Source organism: Tympanuchus pallidicinctus, unplaced genomic scaffold (assembly GCF_026119805.1).
Source record: "Tympanuchus pallidicinctus isolate F22 unplaced genomic scaffold, pur_lepc_1.0 scaffold30, whole genome shotgun sequence".
In the NCBI taxonomy this organism is placed as follows: Eukaryota; Metazoa; Chordata; class Aves; order Galliformes; family Phasianidae; genus Tympanuchus; species Tympanuchus pallidicinctus.
Window position 1 is genome coordinate 3,313,261 of NW_026294748.1, and position 12,632 is coordinate 3,325,892.

At 45.3% G+C, this 12,632-nt stretch overlaps 1 protein-coding gene across 8 annotated transcripts in view; it reads left to right on the forward strand.

Annotated features, from left to right (window-relative positions):
• The window catches only part of GRAMD1B (GRAM domain containing 1B), a 110,207-nt gene that overhangs the window by 25,780 nt on the left and 71,795 nt on the right, over positions 1 to 12,632 (forward strand). For 2 of the 8 annotated variants that reach the window (XM_052697023.1, XM_052697024.1), the window contains exons 1-2: positions 2,467 to 2,930; positions 8,361 to 8,438. In XM_052697023.1, the coding sequence (XP_052552983.1) occupies positions 2,569 to 2,930; positions 8,361 to 8,438 (440 nt within the window). In that variant the 5' untranslated portion in view covers positions 2,467 to 2,568. Of the gene's footprint in view, positions 1 to 1,903; positions 2,931 to 6,173; positions 6,288 to 8,360; positions 8,439 to 12,632 lie in introns of those variants that run through there. The other 6 variants (XM_052697035.1, XM_052697034.1, XM_052697027.1 and 3 more) reach the window with 6 other exon arrangements.

Genomic DNA, 12,632 nt, shown 5'->3' on the forward strand with positions numbered 1-12,632 from the left:
GTGAGCGGAGTGGGGATGGATCCCATTTGAGGAGGTTTCCAGTGGGGTTCAGTGAGGCAGAGGGTGCAGAAACTGCTGGAATTAACAAGCAGATCAGTGTGAGGGTTCAGCCTTGCCAAAGAAGCAGTTCCAAGCAATGGTCCAAATTAATACAGTGCGAGTCTGGTTGACTAATTTGTCATTTGTAGGGGTTTTGAGGGTCAGCAACATAAGCTGTGTGAATTATTACTAAAGCAAGAAAGCATGCAAAACTGCAAACATTTTGACCCTGTTAATTGCTGAAGTAGCTGTGAATAAGTATTAAAATCTTGCTTACTGGATTAAATATTCCACTGGAAATCAAGCTCAGTGTATGGGACAAAACTTCTTTGGGATGGCCTGCAAAGGGCTGCTCATCTGCTTGCTGCATTGGAGAGGAATGGAAGTACTTCTAGAGGATGGGATGTGGGTGAGATTTAAGGGTAAAACACTTTCTGTTCTTACCATCTTTTCTTTATCTGAGGAATAAAGCAGGAAAGATTTTTTCCCCCCCCAGTTGCAGTTATTTGCTCTTGGTTAAGATTTAGCAATGATTTTGTGCTTTTGGACACAGGTGTGTGGCCATGCACTGAAAGGGGGTTTTCTGTGAGTTAACAGCTGGTTGATAATGTTCTGTATGTACAGGTGGCAGCAGGTGGCTGGAGTACTTGATTGCAGGTTGCTCCCTATTTGAGTCTCAGATTTAACTCTTTTATTCCCTGCAGATTTTTAATTTAAACGGGATGTTTGTGGAAGATGTTCTGATCGTGCTTGGCATATTGGTACCCAAGTGGCCAAAATTCTGGATGTCGATTTCAAGCTTGGCTCAAGCTAGTAACTTAAAGGAGAAGCAGAGCACAAAAAAGGCAGTGCTACAAAGTAGGATTTAGGGATTCTTCCCCCTTTTGCTCCTGACATTCTAAATCTTCCCTTTTTTGACATGTTCAGTTAGGTCTGTCCCAGATTCCACAGTTTCTGATGTTCCAGGTTCATGTGAGGTTTATTTTCAAGCAAAACTTTGAGGCAGCTCATGCAAAGCAAAATGTTTTGGTTTGGGTCAACAGAAATATTTTTTTTAACCTGAAATCAGTGTGTTTTTTAAAGGTTCCAGCTGTTGAGTGAAAATTAAAGCTGTGCCAGATTAACTGGGGTATTTTTTTTCTGACAGCATGCTTAGAATTCATGCAGCTGAATTGTAGTTGCTCTCCTTAAGTTCTATCGCTCTCACCTAAAAATCCATCTTGATGCAGTTTCATCCAGGAGCTTTTGAATAATAGGTGATCCAGGGGATCTGAATGGTGAATCACTTGTGGTGTTTGTTCTTACTGATTTGGTTTCATTAGCAGAATTTTGCAAGGCTGGTCCCAATGCTGCTGTTCCTCCCAGTGCATGATCCCTGTTTTTGCCTCCTTAGCATACTCGAATCTTCCACATAGCATGTATGTTTATCCTGGTCTGAATCTGTCCTGCACATTGTCTTTGTGGTGTCTTTGTTCCTGAACCTTGAGACCATTCATCACCCACTGTGCCATTTTGGAAGCAGCATCGCCCTACAACGGCTCCCTTTTGTCAGCTTACACCCACATGGATCTGAATTAGAAAACCAGCCAGCCTCCCAGTTCTGGTGCCACTTGCTGCCACTGCCTCTGAAGCTTCTCCTCAGTCCCTCTCCTTCGCTGCCCTTTCTGTGAGCAATCAATGGGGACAACAAATCCTCGCCTTGCAAAAAGGCTGTGCAAGCCTGAGTGTGCTTGCTCCCTCCCTGCACAGGGTGGGCTGTCCAAGCAGGAAGGTGGGACGAGGGGAAAGCCTGTCCAATTGGCTTCTACAGAAAGTTATTATTCCTTCGTACCCTTGTCATTCAGTTGATTTGCAGCAGCAGCATATTTGGTAATATAAACCCTGTCCATTGGGATTATGAGTGCGGTGATGCTTGGAGCAGCTGCCTGCACATGTCTTATCTGCTACAGAAAAAGAACATGCTGCTGCTGCTCCTCCTCCTCCTGATATTATCTAGTATCATTTCTTCCCTCCTTCTTTGTCTCTCTCTCTGACCTCCTCACAGCTCCACGTCGCTCCATGCTTTCTTCGTCTCTTAAGAAGACCACAGCTGAGTTTTCCAGCACAGCACCAGGAGAGTTTATGAACCAACTTTAGGCAAAGAGGACAGAAAGCAAAAAAGGAGGGGAGAGGGGGGGAGGAAGGGAATCTGAAAGTGAGCCAAGCTTTTGCAAGCAAGTCCTGGTGCTAAACCTGCTGCTTTCAGAGACCAGGAGGGGAAGAACCTTGTTTGGTGGAGAGGGGAAGGACAAAAGAAACTTGAAACTGGCTTTCCTTGTGGCATGTCGGTCCTGAACAACCCCCCCTCCCCACCCCCTGCTCGTTAAATGAAAGCACCTGAGGAACACGAGATTGCCTGCGTGAGAGGGAGGGCTGGTGCTGGACTGGGTGAGGGAGCAGAAAGGCGACTTGTGGCTTTGTGGTGTGGCTTTCACTGAGATCAGAGCTAGCGTGCCTTGGGGGTGGGAGCAGAAGGAGAAAGGGCACCTGATGCCAGCTGCCAATATGACAGAAACCCTGCAGCTCCCTGCCCTGCAAGTCCCAGAGCAGCAGGTGGTGGAGGGCAGCCGTGCCTGGTCCAGCTCATCCACCCCCACCCTGCGCAGGAAGCGCTTCAAGATGAGGCGGATGAAGAATGTGCAGGAGCAGAGCCTGGAGGCCGGCAGTTATCAGGATTCTCCTTCCTCCAGCAAGGAATACCTGCAGCTCCCATCCATTGAGATCACTCCCTCCAGTGATGAGGACACTCCCTGGTCCAACTGTTCCACACCCAGTGCCTCCCCGCGCCGCAAGCGCTTCCTTCTGCGGAAGTGGCTGCGTGTCAGAGAGAAGAAGGAGTGCAGTGAGAGCAGGTAGGTTGGTGGCCATCTCCATTCCCTGCTCCCCAAACAGCCCCTGGCAGTGGGTAGGGCCTGCTGAGCTTTTGGTGTGGCTCTCCAGAGCACTTTGTCCTCACCCAGTGGTTGGAATGGGTAATACGATGGGTTGGGCTTGGTGATGGTGGATCAGATGGTACCGCTGTATGTGCAAACAGTGGGGATGTTGGAAATGACATTGCAGTCCTTTGTTGTGGCCTTCCCTGTATCTTTTCTAGACAGTGCAGGTCAAGTGAAAAGAACTCATCTGAGTGGGGGAAACTGTGCTTAAGGATTGGGTGGTGGGACTGACTGCTGCGGGGTGTCCTGCAGAGACCTTCAGGAGAAAGGACAGTGAATCTCAACCTGGACAGGGAGTGGTGATGCTGAACCCTTGCTGGTGTGGGTTTTCTTGTTGTTGGGTTGTTTCTGTGATGATGGGTCAAATCTTTCCCCTGAGATTGTTTCTGGAGCTCTTCATTCACTTGCTGGCATTGGGTCAGGGAGGGGAGGATGGACACCGTGGATGTGTGTCAAGATGTCTGAATTCAACTCCTGGCTTCTTTCCAGACCTGAAAGTTACTCTGTTCTTTGGCTCAAAAGCAGGGGACAGATCATTCCAAGACTCCCAAGGGCTTGTCAATGCAGCAGAGTGGATGCCCAGTGAGTTATTGCATAGACATGAAGGAAAAGCTTTACCTTATCGAACTGTGCAGGTGTGGTTGGTGCCTGCATCATGCAGTGTCGTTCACTCTGCTTTTAGTGTCTGAGGGGAACAATGTACCTGTCATGAAGGGCCTGAAAAATACAGCGTGCTTTCTCTGTAGGAAGTTAGCACTTCATTAATCTTCATGCTAGCTTAGTGTGGGCTAACTTGTCTTTCCCTTCAGACTATGGCTTTATGCCTGAATGTGGGGACTGTTTTCCCCTCCGAGCATGCAGTAACTCTTCTTGCAGAAATTCCCTTTGGCAAGCTCTGGCTTCCAGTCATTTCTTTTTTTAAATTTCAGGGAAGTGAACTCATGCCATAAAACCTCAATAATCCCTCTCAGAAAAGCAGCCTTGGAAAACATTTCTTGGCTGAGGAATATTACTGACTTCTTTCACCTACCTGTGGTGATGTAGGGAGTGATACAGGTGATGGTGTTGGGAAGATGGGAAGGGCAATGCATGGGGTGGAAACTGAAGTGTCAGATTCACAAAATTAAGTTCTGAATTTCACCTGAGAACAGCTTTTCAGTTCCGAATTTCACTTAAGGACTTGAACTGGGGCTTAGCAATAGTGAGTGATTGAGGCAGAGGTGTGATGGGGTTCTTTGTAGATGTGTTCAGGAAATAAAAAATAATAATTAAAAAAAAAAAACAGTAATAAAGCAGTAAATCTGTGTACATGTGGTATTTGCATGGCTGTGCTGAGCGACTTCTTACTCATCTTCACAAAGGCATCTGTGCCTTAACCTTGGTTATGTTTTTGAAGTGCTGAATGGAAAAAAGCCAGCAGTTGATGGATTAGTTGGCATTAGCATACCAATGCCAGCATGGCACCTCCTTCCTTCAAATGTGGCAGGCTTCAAATCTGCCCCTTTACAATGGAAAACACATGATGTTTTCAAATGGTATTTTTCCCTTTCCAGTCCAGAGGGGAAAAACCTGACATGGTTTTGGTCACTGTGCACTGAGCCACTGGATTCCTAATAACTCAGCTCTTTCTTGCTGCTGTTTCAGAGTGTGTGGCTCTTTGCAACAGGTACTGGTTGTCACTTCACTGTTTAAAAGCAGAAGGGAATACTGTGCAGCAATTAATTATTATAATCTTGGAATCCAGCAGCCTGTACCCCATCACATGGCCGGATTTCCACAGGGCTCTCCAGAGAGAGCTGCTAGCTGAGAGCAAGCTGTGCTCCAGCTGATGTGTTGCACTGATGCACGCACTGCTTACAGCCCTGAGCCACAGCAGCAGCTCTGACCGTGAGCATCTGAGTGAATAAACTCCATTCTATAAAATATTTTAGGACACCGGGTAGTTTTTAGTAGCCTGTATAATTTTTATGGTTGTTTACTGTCTGCAAACTGGTGGTTGATAGTGAGAGTCAACCAGCAGCTGTTTGTTAAACAGAAGGGAGTGTATGTAGGAGCCCAGCACTGCCTACACCACTGAAACAGTGGGAAGAAGCTGTTTTCTGACAGGGCTTTTCCTTTGGCTGATGACATGACCTGAAAACATGATGGTCCAGACAGCAGGATTACTCCGAGAGGCCTGTATGGGTAACTGAATGATTCCTTAGGTGATGCAGGAAGCTTCTCACCAGTGCTCCCTGTCTGTTGCTTGTCATCCTGGTAGAAAGAAAATCTTGCAAGTGGTTTAAAACTGTTTTTGGTCTCAAGATTTGAATGAAGTGGGTTCTGTTCCACCAGAGCATCTGTTTCAAAGATGGTGGAAAGAAAAGAATATTTTGGACTTAAGGAAATTGTCCAGGCAGCCAAGCTTGCTTTGTGGGAAGTAAAGGAATGGTGAGATGGAGGAGCAGTGGAAGTGGGCTCTGCAGATTTAACCATTAAGAGACATGGTTCATCTTATTGCTTGAGAAGGTACTGAAGAGTTTTAGATGATGTTTGGAGCCTCAGTGTTGGTGTGGGGTTTGAGAAACAACTTTATGAATTCTAGTTGTAACATTGCAGTGCCTCGGAATGAAATGAGAAGCTGTTTGCTGATTTCCTAAGACCTTTAACCACTTCTAGTATAAAATTGCAATGTCTGTGTATAAAGCTTTCCCCTTATATTACTTCTCAATGCTGTTCAGTCTCCTCATAATCATGTTTAATATCACAGCAGCAATTTGTTGTTCCACTGTCTCGGAGGAACACTCACCTTAAAAGCAGGTCAGTTTGCAATGGACTGAAATATAATAATAATAAAACAATAGCTCTGCATTTCAGCCACTCTGTACTTCTTAGGGAATTCTATAGCTGCACTTTATAATATTCAGAATGCTTAAATGACTTTCTCTTCATGTGAAGGGCTCCCAAACTTGAATGGAAAACTTCCATGCCAAACCCTGTTGCAATGAAGTAGGTAAGAGGGGAAGGAACTGATTTTTGTTTTTTTGTTCCTCTCCCACACTGAGTTTCTTGAATTTCTTGTCTTGAGCATTGACCAGTGACAAGAGGGCAAGGTGTCACAATACCTCTATTCCATTAAACTTTAAACCTTGATCGGAGGGACTTCTTGAGCTGTGTGAATGAGCATGGAAGGGTCAAAGGTACACCTTGTATGACTGTAGTAAACCTTCAGCAGGGACTGCCAGCATTGCAGGAGTGGTAGTTGGGCTGTGCTATATTGGACTTCTCTTTCTGGTAAGTACCACTGCCTGCTTAATAGAAATGGATGTGGCAAAGGTTTGTGATAAGATTTTCATTTATGATTAAGAAGCTATGGATGTGATCCCTGCCATGAATTTAATTTCAAAAGGGTGATGATACTTCCTTGGAGTTTAGAGTGGAATTCTGTCTTCTCTTGCACTCTTTCCAATGTATGTAGTTCAGTCAGCCATAGTTAAGGTCAGAAGTACAGGGAAGAGGTTTTCTTTCTGATTTAGGATATATTGTTGTCACCCAGCTGGATGCTAAAAGACGTAAACAATTTTGTTGTTACTCAAAGAAAATAGACCCCTGGGTGCTCCATTCACCATGCAGGTGAGAGCAGAGCTGTTGGTGTGAGACAGGAGACCCAAAGAGCAACCATAGATACAGAGGGCCTAAAGAGCTGTCTGTGTATCTCAACATCCTTGCAAGAATCTTTTGAGTGACAGATAAGGGTGCAGTGTTGGACTTAATGAGTACAGAATGGGGAATTCTGTGGGAATTGTATGGATATTTGTATGTGAAATGTATATAATGAGGGCCATTGAACTCTGAGGTGTGCTTTGTGGAGAGATCCCCATGCACCCAGTGCTGTAATAACCCAGTGTTGGCTTTCTAAAAAACTACCCCTTGGTTTAGACAACACTCTTGGTTATGGTTCTTGGTAAGAAGCTGCTTCATAGCTTGAAGCCAATAAAGAGTTCTTGTTCTTGAGTTGTCCTTTCTGCTATGAGATGCACGGGAAAAGAAGAATGGAGTATGTGGGTGTGGGAACAGCAAGTGCAGTCTCTCCCCTCTTGCTGTGTGCCATAATGTTTACCTGCCTTGGCTCTGATGGAAAAACCACATTGTGTGCATTGGGGAAACGAGGAAAGTGCTCTTTGTGGGATTAAGAGGTTGTGTATAGATCTGATGCTCCCCCCACCATACAGATGGAAATGCGTGCATTTGTGTGTATGTAAGCACCCAGTTTAAACCTCCAGCCAAACATCACGAATTTGGGTAACCTTTTTATCCCAAGTCCGATCTCAAAGACCAATTTCTGCTCAAGGATTTCACAAATGATTGGTTTTTCTTGTTGTTCTTTCTACCTTAAGAATAATGATTTTTTTCACTGTATGGAAGCGGACAGATTTGAGGGGTTTCGATTCCTAAAATCAGTAGGGGGGCTCGTTGAGCCACTTATTGTACAGAATTGCTGAAGAAATGATGTCTAGTACCAGAGCATGTAGTTATAGGTGGCAGATGATGCATTTTCTAGCTCCTGGTGTCAGGGAAAAGCACCAGGTCCTGGGTGGCACTGCGCAGTTTGTGGTAGGGCTGTGCTGCCCTGGCTCACAGGTGGGTTCCCAAGCTTGGCAGAGGAAATCTAGCCCAGGGATAACTGCTCTTTGTGCTGCAGCCTGTTGTCTGAAGGCAGAATCGGACCCTCTTCAGGGCTTGGAAGGGAAGCTTTGATAAGAAACAAGCTATAGAAATGAGCAGCAGGAGCTCTGAGGCCTTGGTGCTAATGGGGGCTGCTAGTAGAGAATCAGACCAACTCCATACAGTGCTGTTACAAAAACAAACTAATAACACACACACAAAAAAAAGCAAATCCACAAAACACTACAGAACCCCCCGACCCGTTTACAGGGGAAGAGTGACATCTTGTGGGCTCAACTTGCAGTTCTCCACCAAAACGCAGCGGTCGCTGCTGCCCCCTGAGCTGGGGCTCCCTTCCACGGCTGCCTTGCTGCCCAGACACGGGCACACAGCTCACAGGGGCTGTGAACACACAGCAGGCTGGTAGTTGAACGTTAGGCTGTATGAAACCATTTTCGGGTGGTGTGATGAAACGTGCAGTGTTACTTCTGTATCTCCAAAAGTACTTAGGGAAGCTTTACTAGATGAGATGAAGAGGCTTTAAACCACTCGTGCCTGGTGTACATCAGATAGGAACTTCCTTGGTTTCTCTTTGCAACCCCAGTGAGATGAAGGATGAACCTTGCGGTGTTTTTGATCTAGCTTTAAAACTTGAAGTGTCTAATGGGGAAATCTGTCTTAATTGCTTGTCTTCTATTGCAGCAGCCAGCAGAGCAGCCAGCAGAGCAGCCACGATGACGACTCGTCCCGATTCTTGAGCCCTCACACACGTGACGACAGGTAGGGCTGGCAGCAGCTGAACTGCAGGGGATTTCTGCAACCAATCCTGATGGGCCAGGCTGGTTGAGACCTCACTTAAGTTTGTTCTTGGAGTTATCTAGCAAAAAAAAAAAAAAATTCACTTGCATTTTTAAATGTGATTTAACAGGTCTTAGCGATGTCTGAAAAGATGCATTTTCATGTAGTTAATAGCAGAACATTTGAGACAAATGCATCGCAAGCAACTCTGATCCTTGAAAATGCACAAGTGAAATTTCATATGTAATTCTTCAGCATAACATGAACGTTGGCTGTTTTATTCTACTTGTTTTGTGTTGGGACAGTTCTTGGGTATTTTTTGCAATGAGGGTGGTGAGGCACTGGCACAGGTTGCCCAGAGAGGCAGGGATGTCCCATCCCTGCAACAGCGAAGGTCAGCTCTGAGCACTGGTGGCCTTTTTGAGGGTCCCTTCCAACTCAAACAGTTCTGTGATCTGAGCTCATTTGTAGCAGCTATGATGTTCAAGAAGAAAAGTTTCTTGTGCTTAGGGTTGATTTATGACTGCTTTAAGCTGCAGCACTGGCACGGAAGCTGTTGAAAAATGAATGCTTATTTTGGTGTGTGATTTATTATTGTTACTCTGCCCAGAGCCCTATGATTAAGGGTTTTGCTGTATCTTGTAGTTCATCTTGTGAGTCTGAAAGTGCTTTGTTTCCTTCTGTGCCTGAGCCTTTCTGTCCTGGGTTGGCTCCTGCAGGTTCTTTCCCTAATAACACCCTGGTCTAGGTTTTAGATTCTACTATTTTTTATGCTGTGACTGTGTTGCATTTTTCTTTAATGTTGCCATTGTGGATCACAGCAAAACTGACTGGAGTGCATATGCTGGGAGCTGGGGAGAGGCGCCTTTCTGCTGCTGCATAGTGCTTCATGAGAAGCATCTGAATGTGGCTTGTGCTCGATGTGTGCAGTCAGAAGAGCTGTGCTCCTGCTCTGTTACTCAGTTACCCACCCAAGCTATCCTTGAGGCCAAAGGCCCTTTTTTTCTGACTGTAGGAGGGCAAACTCTTTGTGAACTGAGATTCCCCACTGATGTCAAAGACCAATGGATTGAGTAAGGACTGAGTATCAGCTAAGGAAGCATCTGAGGAATCTCTCACTTGAGAGAACATCCCAACCCTGGAGAGCTAATTAATATCCCAGCAGAATTTGACTCTGAATTAGTACTTGGTAGTCGCAGTTGACCTTCTCCTCCATATGCTTCCCTCCAATTATCAGTCTCTCTGGTGCTCTGGAGCCTGGCATAATTGACTGGTGGGGAGCAGTGTTTGCAATTGGTAAATAAAGAATCTGACAGCAAAGCAGCTGGTACTTAGATTATACCTGGGCTTTCTATATTATATTGTATGCTGCTGTACTAACTGGTCTGGGATTTCATAGGTTTAGTAGAGTTAGGCTTCCTTAACACTCAGATGGGGGTTTTCTGGGCGTGGAAAGAAGAGGCACTTCCAAATCGTTCCCAGGTTTCATATGTAGATTAAACCAGAGCCCTTAGCCTGGTGTTGAGAGCATCTTTGTGGCTGGAGGAGATGCATGTTTGATGGAGTGCTGCCAGATATCAGACCAGAGTGATGGTGAGCCTACAACGTTCTTGCAGCCTGGGTTTAATTTCAAGTCAGTTTTGCTTTCACAGAAGAATACTGATCCTAAAATGACCCATATGGCTACACTTCACAAAGTAACAGCTTCACTGCTGCTGCTTCCCTTTGGATAGCAGAGACTCTTGCTCAAGTCACTTTATAAATGATTTTGAGATAACTTTAGCGTTTCTTGTAAAATGCGAAGCTGGGTGTGAATTCAGCTAGCAAAACTATCAAGAGCTTTCTACCTATTATTCCTATTAGCAAAGTTGAAGGTTGTTTCTGAAGGACTGTGAATCTACCAGACTCTTTAAGGTGCTGGTCTTGAACACTAACAAAGGTCCTCCATCCATGAGCTTTCACGTCTTCTCTGTGTTACACTGGTGAAGGCCTACAGGCAGCTGTGTCTGCTTGTTTAATTGATGATATAGGAGCTCTAACTAAAAATACCTAAGAGGTTTCATAAGTCCTGTAAGTGTTGACAAAAGCTGAAGAGAAGGGCAGAAGAGGGAAGAACAAGAAGTCTTGTAGTGCGCACCTTCTCTTGGCGTGCTGCCTCTGGCATCACAGGCAGGTGCACTGCAAGGAGCAGAGAGAGAGCATCCACAGCATCCACAACAGTTTGCCTGGAAAAGGGCTGAAAGAAGCTACTCCAGCCAAAATGAAAGGATGCTGAGTTGCTATGTGGACTGCGGGATTTAAAATAAAAATGGAGAGAAATGCATAGGTGAAGATAACTGATATGTGGACTAGGCATAAGCAAGATCTTAGCCTGCATGCTCTTACTGTGAATTATGGTACAAGGGAATGCTGCTCGTGGAGTTAACTGCTCAGTGATGGGATTCCAAGGATCGTGCTCCAACCCCTGGGCTCTTCCAGAGAAGACTCAGTGTTTGCTCTGCTGGCAGATGCGCTCAGTGTCAGCTAATGGCTCCATTTCTTGAGTTGTGAGCGGTCTGTCAGCTGGTGAATTGTGAAGTACAGCCATGGTCCAGAACCCACACCCTGAAAAGGTGTCCTGCAGCACAGCAGTGAGGCAGGTCTGTCACCTGCATGTGTCTTCTCTGAGGAAAAAGCTTTCCTTCTGCAAAATCATGTAAGTTGTTATGTGCATCATGTCTGGTTGCTAATGCTGGGAGGGAGCCTGTACAGATTTGATTTTTATGGTAAATATGTGGGTATTTTCTGGAGTTATGGAAGGGAAAAGTGAAGCTAGGAAGACTTAGTTTTTGCCTGAGCTTGGAGCTCAACTCCCTGCTCTCTGATCCTGGGTGAGTTTGGATGAATCACTTCAGTGATGCTGCCTATGAAATAAGGAGGAAGATTTTCTTACCTCACAGGAGATGGATAAGAGATGTTGGATTAAGCTGGTGAGTTGCTGAGGTACTGAGGCACCACAACCATAGGAGTACGAAGTGGTAGAGCTGAGTTGATGTCCAAATAGTTGTTCTCACAAGCAACTTAAAGTAATTTGGAGTGGGTAGGGTTGGGATGGAGACAGCTGGAGACCTTGATGTATACATATACATATCCTTGTCTTGTGACAATGATTAGGGAACTATGTAAGTTGCCTTGAGCTCTGGATTAAGTCTAAGGTCATGAGCCTGCTTGTGCTTGAACCAAGGACTTGTTCTTCCTTGTGGCATTGAGGTGCCTATCGGTTTTAGGGCATAGAGATACTTTAATGAAGAGTTTAGGCTACTGAGCTGGGGGGCAAATCAGTCCTCAACCTTGTATGTAATCTAAGGGGACAAAATGCTAAAGTGGAGGCATAAATGTGGGAGATATGGGGATGGAGAACAATAGGGCACAGATCTGGGAGAAAAGCAGCAGTTCACTTCTTATGGGTCTTACTAATAAAAATGGAAGAAATGAGAAAAGCTACTTCTAAAATGCCCCAGATTTTTATGCCCTCCATCTTAATTAGCCCCCTACTCTGTGCAGTAACTTATTCTGGTAATTCTGGGGCTGTGGGGCTTGTTTTACCTTTGCATAATTTAATAAGAGTTTCCTCAATGGATCAAAATTGAGGACTTGCAGAAGGATTAGAGAACAGCTTAAGAATGAGACAAGCTGAAGAAATTCTGCCATTTGAGTTTGCAGGAAGTTGTGGAAAGATTGGAGGGAGGACAGACGTCTTTTGTTAGTGCCAATGTTGTATTTTAAGGGGATCTGTTTAAGAAGCTAGGAGAAATTCAGTGTTTCATAGCATACTCAGGACTTGCTTATGCTGCACCTTCCTATCCCATGTCCTTTTTCCCCTTTACGTGAGGAGAAGTTGACATCCATTAACTCTGCTGATTCAGTTGGACTTGATGTTAAATGGACTAACTTTGTAGAAGCTTAACCAGAATGGCACAAAGCTCCTTTGTCACACAGGAAAGATGGTTAACGTTTAGTCAGAGCTCCTATCCTCCCTGAACCCTCCTCCTCAACTCCTTGCTGCTGATTGCTGGGCCCAGCACTGATTCTGAGCTGCAGAAGACAAGCAGAGCAGTGTAAGAGCAGCTCTCCTCCACTTGGGCTGCCAGATTTGCTGCTGTCAGCAGAGCTATTGTGAATGGAAATAGCAGCTGC